Source organism: Equus caballus, chromosome 16 (genome assembly GCF_041296265.1).
Source record: "Equus caballus isolate H_3958 breed thoroughbred chromosome 16, TB-T2T, whole genome shotgun sequence".
NCBI classification, from domain to species: Eukaryota; Metazoa; Chordata; class Mammalia; order Perissodactyla; family Equidae; genus Equus; species Equus caballus.
Genome location: NC_091699.1, coordinates 57,262,000 through 57,279,921, shown reverse-complemented (window position 1 = coordinate 57,279,921; position 17,922 = coordinate 57,262,000). Strand labels below are relative to the sequence as shown.

The following is a 17,922-nucleotide window of genomic DNA, read 5'->3' as shown; positions in this document are numbered from 1 at the left end:
CTGAGCCCAACCAGATAAGGCGCTCAGGTTGGGTTGTTGGTTTATATCTGTTCTTTCTTCAAATCCTCATTTCAAGACATGGGTCATCTTTCCCCCCGTTCATCCATTGACTTACTCTATTGCCATCTAGAGAATGAGCATGATGTGCTTTGGATTTAAAGAATCAAAGAGGTCATAACTACTCCTAGAATTGTTATCATGGTAATTGCCCAAGATCACCAGGCACTGATGTCACCTCGATGCTTATGGGAGATGGTTACCGAAGCTGTGGGGATTGGATTTACGTGTGGATTTATTTCCAATCCACAGTTAGGGCCAAGCTCTTCTTGGAGGGAATTTACTGCTGACGAGCACTCATGTGATGGTTGCCCACATGTGAGCCAAAGACTCATGTCGCTTCCTTCCCTAACGCTACATGGGTCCGAGGTGTTTCTTTCTTCTGCTCTGCTATGTGGGCAGTCTTTATAATTTTCACCCTTCAAAGCTGTGCTACAAGATGAGTAGGTCATTTTATATCGTGTTTGATTTTTGTGTCATGGTGACTTATTTTCCTGTTTTGAGTTGGTCAATGGGGATGATGTGACAAGTATTTCGTGCAGGCCAAGAACCTCCCTCCTGTGTCTGCAGAATCATCACTAACGTCAGTGGTAAGGAGATTTAGGATAGCTCTTTGACTTAAGAGCCTTCACGTTTCTTGCTGGCAGATGGCCACCCCCTCCATGGGCTTGACTGGTACCTCACCTGCTACATTTCTGACACCCGTGTCCACCTCTCTTGCTGGCGTATGCATGAGTCACGAGCAGGGGCTCTATCTTAAACTCGTGTCTCCAGGGCCTGACTCAGGGCTTAGCTGATGTTATCGTCTGAATGAGATCTATAAATACGCCTAGCAGTCAGTCTGCCACAGTGGGAAGGTTAAGGACTCTGGCATCAGGTTTGGGTCTGAGCTTTGCTGCCCATCCAAGTTACTTATTCTCTCAAAACCACATTTCCCCATCTGTAGAATGAGGATATTATTTACCTCATTAGTTATTGTAAAGTGCTTAGTTTATCATCTTATAGTACTAGGTAAGTGGATATTATTAGAACTTCCTTAACGGAGACACTGTGTCATTGAATTCTAACTCACAGATTCTCCCCAACTCACTTGCTTCCACTGGTTGAACTGGAGTTCAGGAGCTGTTGCTGCACAGTTTGATGCCCCAGTGGCATCAATGTGGCTGCCATTGCCATTGAAATGCTAATTAGTTAATTAAGTGTTTATATGATTTAAGATGCCGCAGTGGCTTGTTGCAGTGGTATCTGCACAGGGTGATGCCTGGGATCTGTGGGCTTCCGTGCTAGTATCAGCACCCAGGATTTTGTATTCAGCAGGATCCATGAGGAGTTCTAATCCATTCAGGCTGCCACATGTCTGGAGTCATAGAGGTGATCCAGAAGATGTAAAGATTTCCTCCCCAAATCTCAAGGGATGTGTTCCAAACTTCCAGGCTACAATTCACTCTACAAGTTTCAATAAAGTATTTCTTCATTTATTTTTCCTGGTATCCTCCATCCTGTCTGAAGAGGGTTAGCACTGTTAGCTCGATATATAATTTGGGGTTTGGGAAGATGCTATTGTTAATACTTGAATATGTATTTTATTTCTTATTTTAAAAACTTCTCAAATTATCAGAAAAGCTGTGATTCCCATAAATTTAGTCTTTAGTGTAAAAGCATGGCACATTTCTGATATACACATCTTGGTCTTCTTTTTTTTTCTTGTTTGTATTTTAAATTAAGAACTTTGATGGTGTTCTGAAACTATTTGACATGGTCTCATTTTGAAGGTGATCACATAGATTCTGCTGTCTAAAGAGGCTGCAGTTGATAGAATATAATCTCTCAGTTGGAGAATAAGCTTGCAGGCAATGCTTGTCTGGGGCCACGTGTTCATAATATCTTTACTGGGTATCGTTTATCTCTTTCTTGAATACCGTCTGTTCCCCATCAAAATAGGAACATGTCAATATGGTCACAATTTTGTAGAGTGAGTGCATATACCCTGTGTGTATATGTGTGTATGTTCATGTCTTTAAGTCTATGGATAGTAAAACTAGTTGTTTTCTAAGAGTGGGGTGGTACTTTGACTTCCTTTGTGTTTTTCTGTGTTTCAAAATTATCTGCAATGATTAAATATAAAAGCAATAATTATTGTACATAAAAATAGAAGGACTTTTTATGAATATCTTTCCTAGGCTCAGGCCAGGAAAATAAATTATCATTTTATTTTGCCCAGATACAACCAGAATTGAGAAATTAAAGAGAGGGATTCTAAGGCTGGATTTCCTAGAATAATAATAACTTCAAAGGTAGTTTACAAATTCATAGTTATATTAACCGAGCATGGAGAAAAAGTCTATCACTTAACAGTGTTGTGGATTTTTATGTTTCTTTTTATAAACCAGATTGAAAAGGAAAACCAAGCCAACTCCGAAGAAGAAGTGACCAGTAAGGAATATCAAGTGAATGGATGGCCTCAGCTCCTGGGCTCACTGCTTCTCGACCAACATGCCCTTGGGCGAGTCATCCAGCTTCGAATATGACCCAGGGGCAGACACCTGCGGAGGTGGCAGCTGCCAATGCCCATGGTCCCCACGGAGTGGGGGGCCTGCTGGGCAGCCTGCCTGGAGGTGAGAGGGGCATCTCTGTGTGTTTTGCTCCAGTCAGTGGGTCCCAGCAGTGCCCCTCAGGCTCCAGAACTCGGTGCACAGCTCTTTGGTCTCACCTGCAGTCCTTTCTCCCCCAGGACGTGCACAGGCTGCCAGGGTCTTTGGATCAGGATGGCTCAAGTGCCAGCCCATGTGTTGTCCTCCAGCCTCTGTTCCTCTCTGTCCCTGGCATCCTGTTGCGGAGTCTGACTTTTTTGATCCTTGACCCTCTTCTTTGTAATTAATCCTCTGTCTGGGTTCCTCTCTTCCCCTGTGCCATTTGCTTTCCATTTGGATAGTCCCTACTCTAGAATTCATTGTTTTGCAAACTGTGTTGCTTTGGGCAAGTTGTCTGGCCTCAATCAGATGCCCTCCACCCAGCCCCTCTCTTGAAGGGGTCCTGGAGACAGGGCTGCACCCCAATTCCTGAGAAGGGCTGAGGCCTTGTCCCTTTGTGCTCTCTCTGGCTGGGTTCCTCCACATTTCCATCTGACACTGTAGTAGGATCAGGAAAAATAGGAAAGGAGCTTTGCCTTGGGGAGTGAGGGGAACTAAGTGGAGGAGACGCACATGAGGGGAGATTAAGCAGTCTTAAGACTCCTGCCTGTGTAGGAGGCCATTCAGGAGTGCAGGAGTCTGATCCCAATTGTAAGGAAGCAGGGTTAGGGGTTGACTTTTCCTCTCATCTCTCTATTTTGCTCCCACTATCTGTAGCCTTAGACTCTTGGGAAGAACTTTGATCTTGAGTATGTGCTCTTGATCAGGGCCACAGGAACTAACACCCCTATTTCACCCTGGTTCCACCACGCCCTACACATACACACATGATGGAGGGGGATTGCCTCTGGCTTAAGTAGAAGACCCTCAAATCATCTTGTGCTCTTGTGGATTGGGGTGTGTGTGTGTTTTGGAACTTGGCTTTGGGAAGATGTCTTTGGGTTCTCATTTTCTCTCCCAGGCACAAATACTGGAGAGCCCCTCCAAGTCCCATGTTGGTCCCATGCCCGCTGAGACCCTGATCACTGAAGCTGATCATGAGACTACACTCTAACACACTCCCTTCTGGGGCCTGCCCTTGACTTAGGTTTCCCCTGTATGCCCAGCAGTGGCCTTGTATGAGCCCTTCTTGGGCTACTTTTCCTACTCAGCTCAGAGTTGGGGGATGAAAGGAAAGGAACTGGAGTGGATCCATCTCTCTTTAGGATCCAGCAGGATCCACTCCAAAAGCCATCCCAGGTTTTTTTTGCTGTTGTTTTTCGTTTTCTCTTGGGGGGTGAAGATTCGCCCTGAGCTAACATCTGCTGCCAATCTTCCTCTTTTTTTTTGTACTACACTTTCTTGCCTTCTTTCTGTTCTCTCCTTTGTACATGTAAACAGGATCTTGTTGTATTTACTCTGGTCTTGGGCCCATCTCAGGGTCTGTTCTTGTTCATCCTGCCTGTGATGCTCTGGCCCAAGAGCTCTGTATTGGTGTCTTTAGCTCAAATATCATCTCAGAGATGCTTCCCTTGGAAACGCAGTGTGGTTTCCATAGTTACTGTTTAGCCCATCACTCTAGTTTGTTTGTCTTTACAGCACTTATCACCCTCTGGAATTACCTGGTTCATTTATTTACTTGTTTATTGCTTGGCTCTTCCCCTTCTAATCTAAACTCCAAGATTGCCAACACATGTTTACTGCTACATTCTCAGCTCCTAGCACTAGTAAGAAATCAATAAACACTTGTTGACTGAATGGATGCTTGTTTGTTGTTTTTTTATAGGAAGAATTTCTCAAAAGTGTAGATATTTTTGGGAAGTCAAAGGTGTCTATCATATTTAACAATAAGGAACTGTTGGTGACCTTGTGGGGCACACTCTGCATGGAGTAAATGGGAGGTGAGGAAGAGGAATTCATGGAGGGAGATGCAACTCCCTCAAGTAAGCTTAACCGTGAAGGGAAGCAGAGGATAGGGCAATAGCTGGAACATTCCATGAACTCAGGAGACACTTGAGCATGGTGACTGCTGCTGGGAAGAAGGCAGCAGAATGGGCGTATGAAGAAGGAGGAGAAGACAATTGATGGAGTCAAGAACTTAGGAGGTGGGGGGTGGGAATCCAGGGTACAGGTGAGGGGATCAGGCACAGAGCAGCGGTCCCTGTTTATTGGAAAAAAGGAAGGAGAAAAGGAGAGTATAGGTTTCAGTGGGTTTGCAGGGTCAGTGGCAGGATCTTGAGGCAATTCCTGCCTGTAGCTTTGATTTTTTTCTTGAAGTAGGATGTGAAGTGATGTGTTCACAATGGGTAGTGGTGGTGTTGGGCGTGAGAGATATAAGGATGGTGAAGAGGATTATAAAGAAATCGCTTCATCCCAGGTCTTGGAAATCTTGTAAAAAAAACCCTTTCTCCAGGTGAATTTAATTAATTAATTTACAATTCAAGGTGCTATTTTTCCACTAAGTCATTGCCTACAACCTCATATTTAGTTGTAAATCCTAGATCTAAACTTGAGACCCACAGGGTCTCAGATGGAAGATGAATGAGTTGGAGAAAGAAAGGCAGAGTCTAATCTTCCCAAGGAATAAAGAATCATGAGGAAGTTTTCACCACGGGAATATGCAAAAATTCTGACAGATCTCAGCGAGATGGGGCTGTGCTGTCAATGTCTGTCTGGGCTGCTGTTCTAACACCAGAGAAATGTGGAAACTCAAGCCTGGAAGGATCTTGGGAGGGCTTCTTGCCTGACTCCTCTGCGCATGTCTCAGGCACTTACTATCACTGCTTTGATAAAATGAAGTGTTCTTAATGGACAAAGATGATTCTGTTGATCCAACTTTAGGATGTGCAGCTGTAATTTGGAGAGATTTTGCATACTCACCGTTATTTGTAGCACAGGTACATACTTGCAGGAATGTTGGTTTATACAGATAAAGATAAAAATAACTTCTTTTTATTGAGTATCAACTATGCATCCATCCTATACCACAGGATGTTTTACATGTGTAAATGAGAGAGGTTGGTCCTGGCCCCCATGGCCACTGGAACCATGACCTTGACCTTATTGCCATCATACTGCAGCCTAGAAGTTTCCAATTTGAGCTTGGTGGAGCCCTGAGGTACTTGGAGATGCACCTTATGAGATCAGAAGGAGGTGGAGCCAATAGGGCTCCTGGTTACACCTCCACATCGACTAAGGCAGTTTTAGGGTCTATGCTGACTTCTGATTTTTTATATATAAAGGATTCCACTGGGATAACAGAGTCTGACAACCTTCACTTTCATAACTGTAAGAAAATATTGACAGAATACTTATGTTAGTGATTCTCTAAATAATTTATTGAATTGAAGAATGTACTCTTTGGCATTACATCATAGGGCTGGGTTGAGTTGACTGGTATTTCAGTGACTACTTATTTCCTCTTAGGCAACAATTCACCTACCACCAAGTTGATTGTTTTGACTTTTGATCAACTGGATAGGTTTACCCAAAGTACAGATGAGCAAAAGAGCATAGATTAACATATTGTCCTAATAATTATACCTATACTTTTACTTTTAAATGAATTTACGTAAACGTGTTACATTCAACATGGTACTACAAATCTATTTCTGTTGCATATGCTACCTTAACTATATAAACTACTTTCATAATACATAAAATAGGCTTGAGGAGAGTGGAGAACATGGTAAGTTACAGCTTAAGTGGTGGCCTTACTTCATAGCAAATCAAATATCTATCAGATTCGAATCATTTGGCTCAAAAAGATCTCTTAACAACAAAACTAAGTTCTAAAAAAGTAGTAAATCTCATTACTAGAGTAACATTCTCATTGGATTTTGAAGCATATGAACGGTCCTGAGAGTCCATTCATAATCTGAGGCCAGAAGTCTGTGGGACCCTGTGGTGTATCTGGAGAGGCTAGTGGATGCCCCTCTAGAACCAAAAGGCTGTAAGTATTTTGTAGAGAGAGAGGTAGATAATCTCAAGTAATTAGAGTCCAGAAAGAAGGTACTTTCTTGTGGCAAGAGGGTCTAAGTTTCTAAAGGTCCCTTTGTGCAGAAGATGTAAGCTCCCCAGGAAGAAAGGGCGGGGAAGAGCGTCTGGGTCCGTGTTTGAGAAGGTGGCTGATAGGGTGAAAGTCTTTTCTGTGGTGAATTAATGACAGATATTCTTGATAAAGATAGGAAGTTATTTGCATCAGCATTAGCCAAACCAGCCCTTGCTGCATGAAGAAAGTGAGAGCTTTTTGGGCCATTCTTTATTAATGAAGCCACACTGGGCCAATATTAGATGCAGATGTTTTATCAGATATTGAAAATAGTCCCTTGGCTCAGGTGGTGGCCCATGCACAGCCCTGTGTTGACCTCCAGGCAAATCTATTTGATTAATGATGACATGGAGTTATCACTGTTGTGATATCATCATCGAAGAGGGTTGGGTAGTCTGTCATTCAGAGAGTGTGGGACCCAATAGACATTCAGGCAACTTTGCATCCATTAGATCATGTTTGCACACAGATCAGAGGGTAAAGTTAAAAAAATTTTTTTTTCATTTTTTAAATTTTTCTTTGAGGAAGATTAACTCTGAGCTAACACCCGCCTCCAATCCTCTTCTTTTTGCTGAGAAAGACTGGCTCTGAGCTAACATCTGTGCCCTTCTTCCTCTACTTTATGTGTGGGACGCCTGCCACAGCATGGCTTGATAAGCAATGCTGAGGTCTGTACCCGGGATCTGAACTGGAGAACCCCGGGCCTCTGAAGTGGAGGGCATGAACTTTACTACCATGCCGCCACGCTGGCCCAGAGAGCAAAGTTTTTCCTGACACCTCATATGTCCCTCTACCTAGGTGCAAGCCCATTCACAGCTAATTAATTCACTTCTAGGCATATCAGGAGAAAGGTGTTTGGTACACTGGGGGGCAGAGTGTCCCTCAGTCATGGGGAGGGTCCTGTGGGAGCCCGCCTGGCCTCCAGGACCTCTTGTTGATGGGAGTTACTTAGTAAATCTCCCTGCATTTGGTTTTATTTCTGAGATCTCTGAAGTACACAAATTTTTGGGTTTGTTATCTGCAATTTCTGTCTCAGGAAGGCAGCATCTCTCTTCTGTATTGGAAGAAATCTGATGCACCAAAAAGAAAAAGGCTGATGTTCTCTTTTTTTTTTCCTCCCCCTGCATAGTCATCCAACAGATTTTTACATAATCTGTTTTCACTATAATTCACCCTCCATTTCTTAAATTCTCTGTAATATCCCCTTCTGCAGCTGACAGCTTCTGTTCTTTCTCTTCTAGAAGAGAGAAGCTTCTGGAAGCAGAATTTCTGAGTCAGACCCTTTAATAGAATCATAGTTTTCTGCTGATGGAGATCGTTAAGGATCGCTACTGCCAGCTGCAAGGTTTTGCATTTATTTTCGACTAGAGCTTTGGTTGCAAGCAGTAAAAAAAGAATCATTTTCCAACTTTTTTCTTCCAGTCCAGCCTTGCTGACACCTCGTTATTGGGCTTGGAATGTAAACGATGTCTGTTTTCTTAACTCTTGTTAATGTGGATTTTGGTACCATCTGAATTCCCTGATTTTTCGTCTTCTTACTGTATTAGTCTGCCAACCAACTCTTTCTTTTTAAAGTGATCCTGTCCATTTCCTTCCTTATGATTTTTCTCCTCCGATGCAAAGATCAAGATCAAGTGTTTCAGCTGCATAACATATTTATTCAGAACTTCAAGCCCATTCTTTTTTCTAAGCCACAGCTTCTTTCTGAGACTGGCAATCTTATCTGATTTGCTCACCAATCTCAGCAGGTAGGGATGGGAGGGCGGAAACATCGAGAGACAGGAAACCACAGCTTCCTCCCCACTCCAGGCTCCCATGCGCCCCCTCCAATTGCCACTCCTTCCTTGTCTTTCAGCTCCTGTCTTCCTTTCCTCTCTTTCCCTCACTTATCTGTTTTTCTACAACTTAAATTGGCAAAAGATCTTGGTTTTTAGATTTCTGGCAGAGCTACCTACAACCTTCCTACATTTTTATTGCTTGGGCTTCACATCGTCTTCGCTGCCTTCTCCGGATCTTGTTACCAGGTGCTACCTGAGATTCTCACCAAACCAGAAGCACTTTGACTCATGCAGGTTCCCACTGTTAGGTGACCAAGAATGGCCTCTGAGAGGGGTGCTCACTCACAGGTAGGTGAATTCTGACTCCAGATCTCCCCATCCCAGTTTTCTTCTCTTCCCCAAATGGCCTGATGCCAAGATGTCACATGCCCTACAGATATGCTCTCCTGAATTAGGATGGTTATGTCATTGGTGAATCTACTTCCTTAATTTGCTTTCACCTGCAGTTTTAATGTGCTGTTACTTGCATTGTCTCAAGTCTCCAAGAGTCCTCAGCCAAATACTTGAACCCCCTTCTCCTGCGATACCTTCCTTTTCTTCTGGTATAAGTTTCCTTTCGGTGAGCTCTTGGGGTCCTAATAAAAGAATCTCTGGAGTTCAAAACATGTGTGTTTGTGTGTGAGCGTGTGTGTGTGTGTGTGTGTGTGTGAGAGAGAGAGAGAGAGAGAGAGAAATAGACAGAGACAAAGAAAGAGAGAGAGAATGATTCTTTCCCTTTTTGTGGCTTTTTCCTTCTGCTGCTTCATGTGCTGTGGGAGAAGTGGGTCCCTCCCTTCCATTCCTAGTCTTTCTCTTGTTCAAAACCATAAGCAGTGGGAGGTACAGGGCTCCTGGTAGGGGCAAACCTTTGATGCTCTTTACCCATACGGAAGGAGGTTTGGTTGGCATGTCATTCCAACTTCCTCTCTCTTCCGACTTGTGAAACTCAAATTGCTGGGGAAATGAGAAAGCATTAGTGTATACATATCACCCAACAAAGCTTTATAATGTTGTTTCTTAAGGCAGCTCAGTTTTCTGAACATTTTAGACCCCCATTGGGATGTAACTGATTTAGAACAATGTTATATGGTAACTTTCTCCTACAGTCCTGAAATTCTGTGATTTAGATGGATTATGTTGTCTTTAGTTTGAATATAGACATACTACACAAGGACATTCAGATCCACGTGGTTTCTGTGATTGTGGTGGGAGTGTACACAAATGGAGTTGCTCTATTTTCTGAGCTGGAAAGTTGCTGAAAGGAGGGGCCTATCAAAGTTCATCTCCTGGTGGGCAATGCTTTTATCTAGTGCTTTGTTGGTTGCCTCTGTCTCCCATTTTGCACAGTGGTTGGGTACAGCTTTCCAGTCCACACATCTCACCTGCCCCCTACCACTTATACCTCCAGGTAGTTAAAAAATGAGCTCTGATTAGGACCCCTTAAATTGCCTCTCTCTCTCTCTTCCTCAAAATGCTTCCTCTCAGGACTCTCAGATGCAAGTGACCAAAACAAAGAGGATGCATCTCCAAAGCTTGGAGAAGGCAGGGCTGTGTCCACAGCTCTTTCTGTATTTCTTTGTTTATATGCCTACTCTTTGGATCATTCATGTGACCAGAGGGTATGAGGTTCTAGGATTTTCCCAGCTTCAGACACCTACCCACCCCTTTGGTCAAGGAGCAGTGTCTATTTCTGAAGAAGATGGGGGAGGCCAATCAAGGCTGCACAGATCTAGCCACTGGGAGAGTAATACAGACTTCTGGTTGACAGCTATTTTTCTCCCCCCAACAGCATTTTGAAGGTATCATCCTATTGTCTGCTGACCTCTATAGTTGCCAGTGAAAAATCTGCTGTCAGTGTACTTGTCCTTCCATTGTAAGTAAATTATATTTTCCCTTTAGTTGCTTTTAAGATTTTTCTTTGTCTTTGGTGTTTTGAAGTTTCACTGTGATGTCACTAAGCATGGTTTTATTTTTATTTATTTTGCTCAGGATTCAAGTTTCTTCAGTCTGAAGACATATATCTTTCTTCAGGGATGTGCCAAAAAAAGATATCGTTGTACAACCATCATCATGGCAAAAATTAAAAATTATCAAGTGTTGGCAAGGATATGGGGAAAAGTCTCATAAGCTACCGATAGAAATTTGTAAACTATTACAACACCTTTGGGGTGAAATTGAGGGATATGTGCAAAGCAGGATATTGTATAACCTATGATCAAGCAATTACGATTTCAGGCACCCACCTGAGAGAAAACTGGCATTCATTGAAAAAGGAGATACATATACATATGTTCAGTGAAGCACTGTATCTCATTGAAAAAAAGAGAGAAAGAGAAAGAAATTAATCAAAATGTCCACCAATAGGAGAACGAGTGAATCAATAAATGCACATTCATAAACAAAATCCTAAACAGCAGTTAAAATAAATGAATCAGATACACCCAGATGAGGGAGATACATTTGGGGGAAAAAATTAGGAATACAAAAAGCAAATAGTAGATGGTAAATGCAATATGATGCCCTATGCGTAGATTTTAATAACCCACAAAAGTATAATTGCCCAATAAGCAGAAACTGTAAGATCTCACACTCTCTGAATACTGCAATAGAATTTAAAAAGACAACAAAATAAAAGGCTATCCAAGAAATATCTGTCCTCTTGGAAATCAAAAATATTTGAAATAATTCCTGGCTTGAAGAAATAACAGAAATTAAAAGTGCTATAGAAATGGTCAACACTATTAGCCAGACACAAATGTTTTTGGAGAGATAAGTGGGAGGCTGATGATAAGCCTGGGGTCTCTCCAAGGTTACAAGTCTTAGAAAACAAAAACTCTGGTTCTGAGTCAATTTTGGATCTGGGTTGTACTGTGGCTTCTGCAGCTTTCTGACACGGAGAAAAGGGGGAAGAGTTAGAATTCACCCATCCCTCACAAACTTCCTTATTAATAGGTAGGAAAACACAGTAGAAGATAATAGAATGTTGTAGAATGTGGAGGGATGTAAAATGGGCGGTGTTAGGTAGAGGGAACTCAGTGAGGGAGAGAGGGGGCATCTGGAACAGTCTGGTGCTGGGAGCTGGCATGGCCAAGCACAGGCAGATGCTCCAACAAGGAATGACCCTGTGCCCTCGAGTGAGCACAGCCAGACCCTGCCAAGTTTAAGGGGCAAGCAAAAATATGGGGGCAATGCCAGAGAGAGATCTGTTCAAGGTGTAGGGCTGGGATGAGAGGGAATGCCAGAGAGTAGGGAGGAAGAGTGGTAGACTCAGATGAGATTTAGCTCAGAATGCCACACCCCCAGAAAGAGAAATCAGGCCGAGTACTGTCCCAGGGCAGCTGGAGGGCAAGGCCAGAGTGTCCTGGCTTCCTCACTTGGGGAGGCCACTTCTCTGTGGAAGTGGCAATAAAAAGGCAGGGGAATTGAACTCCACAGAGCTTTCAGGTAGAAATATTTCTCCTGCCTCAATTCAGGTGCTAAATGAACAACAAAATGAAGACCTCTACTATGAACAGTTTCCAACAATGAGATATCCGAGGCCATTACATTCCTGGGAATAACACCAGGGGTGCCATGACAGACTACTAGAAAGAACAAATTAGTGGGCCAGCCCCACTCAGACCCAATAAGGAAGCTTAATATTTCTTCAGCCCGTTTTAGATTTTGGCAAAGCCAGACCCCACACTCAGAGCTTGCTAAGCTCTATCCTCCATATCATCCAGGAGATACACAGTTACTACAGAGTGAGCAGCTGGGGAGGAGAGAGCACCGAGTGCATTAATTCACATGAAAAATTGGACATTAGCACAGAAATGTTAATAAACAGAAATCCCTGAATTCTTTATGTTCGTCTGTTGTGGAAATAAAACCCTCTGGGGATAGATAAAAACATGTATGGAAATTACTTGAAACTGATGTACAAATAAATTAATGTGCCTTGGATATTCTTACTAAAATGTGCTATAATTCGATTGTATTTTTTGTCTTTTAAGGGTTGTTTCTGGGGAGCACTATGCAGTAAATATTGCAGAAGTTATATAAAGCTCCAAAAGCTATTCTATGTAAATTTCTTGAGTGTGAATTCCCAACCATAATGTTTGGTATATTACTTTGATAATTCTGGAAGTTAATTGATTTTATATTCTGACATTTTCACTGGTTTGGGGAAAACTGATGTGTGTACCCTGAGTTGTTCTGTAAATGCTTAACAACCGGCTATCTGGGTGAAAAGTCCTGATTTATGGTGTTTGCCAATTTCCATGGTGTAAATACTTCCACTACAGCTGAGTGCAAGCGATAAACGTGATGTCGCTGAATGCAGAAGTGGGAAGAGATGTTGACAGGCGACTCTTCTGAGTCGATACAAACCACTGCACGTACCTATGGGCTTCTGTGAAACTGCAATTTTTTACTAAAAATTCTGCTCCATAAATATACAAAGGCACTAGTGAAAGGAAAAATATAAAGGGAAAATAAAATGAATTCAAACTGGGGAGCTCAAGTGGAGAAAATTGACAGATTTCTTTTAAACTTTGAGAAATGGTATTTGTCTATAATCTGTACTTTATTATTACTTTTTATTAAGCCAACAAGATATCTATGTACCACAGTGAGTGTTCTGAACTCTTAGATTCTTTGGTTTTCCCCTAGACAGAGGCTGGGGCTTCTTTCCTTTTGGATATTGGTGCTAAGCCAACGCTGACCAAAGAATCAATGGGACCTGCACCCTCTGAAGCCGGTTTCAGGATGGCTGAGCTGAGGGTCCAGAAAGAAGAAAAGATATGGAGGCTTCTGAATTTTGGGGAGGCAATGCTGAAATTTAGAGCCGTGGTTTGATATGATAATATATAGCTTTTTGTTATTAACATTAATGGACAAGAAAAATTAGTTGTTCAAAAACGGAAAAAAATGGATTAATAAACTCTTCTGTTAGAGTAAGGCAAGAAGAACTTATTAAAATAGAGGCGAATTGGAAATGTCAATAAGAACCCATGGACACTTTTTAAAGGAGGCATTATCTGTTCTGTCCCTACAGTGATTTATGCTGCCGGATGCTTTTGCTGCCATCCTGCCAAATTCCAGTCAAAATGTGGAGCAAGTTTATTTGCAGAACTAGCGCCTGTGTCTTCTGAAACTCTCCTCCAGCGGAAGGAACAAATGCCCTTGGAGGAGAGTTGATTCCATGTTTCTGGGCAGGGACAAGAAATCAGGATTAGTATGTGAATTCCAGATGTTGAGAGAAAGCAAGGTTGCATTAGGGAATCAGAGAGTCATAAATCCATAATGATGCAAAAGAGAAGATAAAAAAGAATTACCTGAAAAGCACACCTGGTTTCTGAAATTGTTTACTGAAAAGGCTGTATATTGATTAACACACATTATGTGAGGCCCACACTGAAGTTTTTATAACCATCTGTTTGAAAATACAGGATGCTGTTTTTTCCTATAAGGAGGTGAACCAGTAGGAGTACAGGTGTACCTTTCCTGTACGGAACCAGAAGGGGTATCATAGGACATTATCAATGTTCCAAAGATCTCTGCAAAATGTGGTTTATTTGATAGAAAAGGATGCAAGCAGATTGGAGAGAGAATCGGGATTTTTGGTGATGCTGTGAACGACCTTTCAGAGTTGTTTCTCTTATCCTCCTGGCAGTAAATTATAATCTTTCCTAAGTATTGCCAGCAGCAGTTGCGCAGCGGAGAGAGGCATCCTCTGAAAGCTTCGCTGAGTTTATCAACTAGCCAGCACGTGTGTCCTAGTGCAAGATAGGTCATGTTGCTTGTGGCCATTTATCCAACAATGACTCACTTTGCACAGGCAAGGGTTCTATACCCTCTTTCAAGATTATTTCTATTCCCACGTGGCTGTGCACCTCAGATGGCAAATCACCAGCTTCTCCAACCACAGTGGGCCTCATTGTGCCTCACTCCAAGGGGAGAAAGTCCTCCAGATGTCGCAAAATGTTAAAAGATCCTGACGAATGGAACACTTTGAGAGGGCAATATCAAACAGAAAAAAGTTTGCTGGTGAAGAAGGGTCAAAGCTAGTTAAAAACTAAAAGGAGAAAGATAGAATAAAAGGAAAATATGTCATAAAATGCAAATTTTAACTGAGCTTATCTCTCTAAGGAGATTTTAAAGTTAAGGCGGTATGGGAAATAAGTGAAGGAACAGGAAGCAGCATGATAAGGGGTAAGTTTGTCACAAATGTGTGAGGAAAACATGCTGGCACTAAACAGCCACAAGTACAAACATCAAGTGGAAAAACAGGTCAATATAACGTCTATTGGCGTCCGCGAGAACAAAACGTATGATATAACAAGTGAAAAAAGAGGTCCCTTTTATTTACTGAGGTAGATTCACCCTGAGCTAACATCTGTGCCAATCTTCCTCTATTTTTTAGCATGTGGGCCTCCAGGGTGGTGTAGGTCCGTGCCCAGGAACAGAACCTGGGCCACCAAAGACGAGCACACCAAACTTAACCACTAGGCTACTGGGACTGGCCCCAAAAGGTCATTTTAACACCAACTGGTGCTTCTGATAACATCTGGTTCTTTGCAAAATCTGCATCTTAAACTCACTATGGTTTACACAAAATTGGAAGGAAACCATCTAACAACAGGTTTGTCACCAATAAAGGATAGCACGGTGCCAGACATACGCAAGCAGGAGGTCCAACCACTCTCCCCGAAGGAGATGGTGGTGGAAGCCTGCTTTGGGCAGAGAGTCAGCAGCACTGTGGGACTGTCCAGTGGACGGCAGGATGCAGGTATTGGGTGGAAACTGAGTGGGCTTAAAGGAGGAACAAAGAAAAGAGGGTTTCTGGCTTTGTATAAATAAAAATAAATCAATCCAAGAATGGGTGTTTGTGAGCCTCTGAGCACTGCCCACGGTCAGTGTCAATCACTCAGGATTGGCAGGTTTGCCTTCTCTTCTTCTCTCTCTGGGTGTCACAGTAAGAACTCGCCCTGGGGGCTTACAAGTCAAACTGGATTCGTAGTGATCAAGACAGCTTACTGCTCTCAGCACACTGTCCTCCTTGTTTCTAACATCTCTGAAGGAAAGGTGAGACCCCAGAAAGAGGGCAAAAGAGGAGGTGTCAACATACGAGCACCCTCCTTTCCTGCTCTTTAAGTCACTGAACGTAATTTGTGGCAATCTGGGGGATACTGCTCTGGACTCCATGGAACACCTCTTGCCTGGATGTAGGTAAAAGAATCCAGAAGGCGCTCTCTCTAGATTTTTAGTAAGGGGGAGACACGGGGGCCCTTGCAGATGATGCACAGCAACTTGAAGAGAACAAAAGGCAGACTTTAACAATAATTGCTGAGGAAGGCTTGTTGTCAGCCCCATTGTGAACACTCAGAAATTTAGGGCTATTTTGAAGGGTTCAAATTCCTTCCTTCACAAGTTGGGAACTTGAAGTTGTCTTTGAAGTATTAATATAATGCTATCCCATTTCTATAGCCATATGCTGGTGAGTCCATCACCAAAATAACATTCCACATACAAATTCACTCATATCCACTCCTCCTCTCCTAGTTCCCCCACTTGTCTTCCTTATTCAGACTGGATTTTTATCACGTGGTTTTTGGATGCTGCCCTGCTTCTTCCTGGTTCTTGCCGTCACTATCTGAACTGTGTAGCCCAGCTCTACTTCCCTCTAGGTCCTGGGCAGTGGCTTCTTCCTTCTTGATACTGAGAATCTCCTGCTCCATCTGCTTCTGCCTCTGTACTTCTAACTAAATTCTAGTACCTACGGGCCTCCATGCCTCCATCCCAAGATACAAGCACACCCCATTGATCATCTCCCTCATTGTACGGTCAATATCTTTCTGTTCTTTTATATACCGGAAAGCATTTTGCCCAAATTAATTCTTCACTAATATTAGTTTTACACAGAATGGATTCCACAGTTTCTCCTAAGAGCAGGTGAAGTTTTATAGTCAGAAATGTCTCCATGAATAGATGTCATCTGAGTCCGTAAGACAAGTTGTAATCACAGACCTATAAAACAAGTACAGACATCAGAGTTCACATAGTCCAACATACCTAATTTACAGGCGAAGAAACTGAGTCCTAGAGAAGGTAAGTGATTTTCCCTGAGTCTCTCGTTGAAGCTGCCCTGGAAGACACACTTCCTGACCCAGGGTTCGAGACACTTTCTATCACTAAGAGCAATTTAGTAAGTGACATCATTCTGGAAGCAGTGAGGACAGATTTGAGTGGGGAAAGACTGGCAGGGAAAACACATAGGAGGCGGTTGTAAAAGTTCGGGAAAAAGTTGATGAGGGATTGGAGTCTAATGCTGAAAAGGTGGAAATTCATCTGTTGGACTTAGAGTAAATTTCCTCACCTGAAAATGGCACAAAGACTTAATGGCCATGTCCCTATACTTCCCAGGGAGCAGACACTCCAAGCTGAGATAATACCGTGTACATCATGCAGAGGCATGAACTGGGTCTTCAAGTTCTTCAGCATGGATGGAGAACAGCAGGCACGTAGGAGCAAAGCAGGAGATAAGGCCACTTCATGGAATTAAGATTTCCTTGCAAAGTCTGGAGCAGATGTTCATTGTACCTAAGAACTCAATCCACGGTAAGGTTCTAGAAGAGGGTCCAACACAGAGTGGAACTATTGAAAGCCCAGTACTAAAGGCAGTGCAAACACAACCGTCCGTAGCTTCTGTCTGTGAACCAGAAGCCATAACACAGTGGGCAATGGAGGTCCATGAGGCCATATGGAGACACTGGAGCAGAGAGTAGCAAGGTATCCCAAACTATGGCTGAGGCACTGGGAACAAGGGGATAACACTGAGGAAATGGGAGATTCTGAGACTGGCTCACTGGATGGAGCATAGACTCATTCCCAGAGCTTCAAAGGTGCTTTAGAGCACCAGAACCAACTCACCACACACTGGAGATTGTGTTTAATCACAACCAACAATGCTTCCAAGTGTGATTTTTGGAGTAAACTGAGTTGTTCCCACGCTTGGCCCAGCCACTAACACATCAGCACAGACCATATCAACACCATTCTCCCCCTTCCACTGACATGTGTTAAAGATTTAGTGAGCTATTCCCTATTCAGTATTTCATATAATAACATGTTATCTTAGTCATAATGCAGCTTTTTTTGAAGAAGATTAGCCCTGAGCTAACATCTGCTGCCAATCCTCATCTTTTTGCTGACGAAGACTGGCCCTGAGCTAACATCCATGCCCATCTTCCTCTGTTTTATGTTGGTCACCTGCCACAGCATGGCTTGACAAGTGGTATGTAGGTCCGCACCTGGGATCCGAGCTGGCAAACCCTGGGCCACGGAACCAGAATGTGCGAACTTAACTGCTGCACCACCAGGCTGGCCCATAATGCAGCTTTTTATGATC

The 17,922-nt window shown here is 42.9% G+C and overlaps 1 protein-coding gene across 11 annotated transcripts in view; it reads left to right on the top strand.

The window, feature by feature from the left end:
• Positions 1 to 12,476, top strand: part of MOBP (myelin associated oligodendrocyte basic protein) — a 47,142-nt gene extending 34,666 nt beyond the window's left edge. For all 11 annotated transcript variants that reach the window (XM_070238917.1, XM_014731772.3, XM_070238913.1 and 8 more), the window contains 3 exons: positions 2,448 to 2,672; positions 10,324 to 10,407; positions 10,524 to 12,476. In XM_070238917.1, coding sequence (XP_070095018.1) covers position 2,448 — 1 coding nt within the window. In that variant the 3' untranslated portion in view covers positions 2,449 to 2,672; positions 10,324 to 10,407; positions 10,524 to 12,476. The remainder of the gene's footprint in view (positions 1 to 2,447; positions 2,673 to 10,323; positions 10,408 to 10,523) is intronic.
• The last annotated feature ends 5,446 nt before the right edge of the window (positions 12,477 to 17,922 follow it).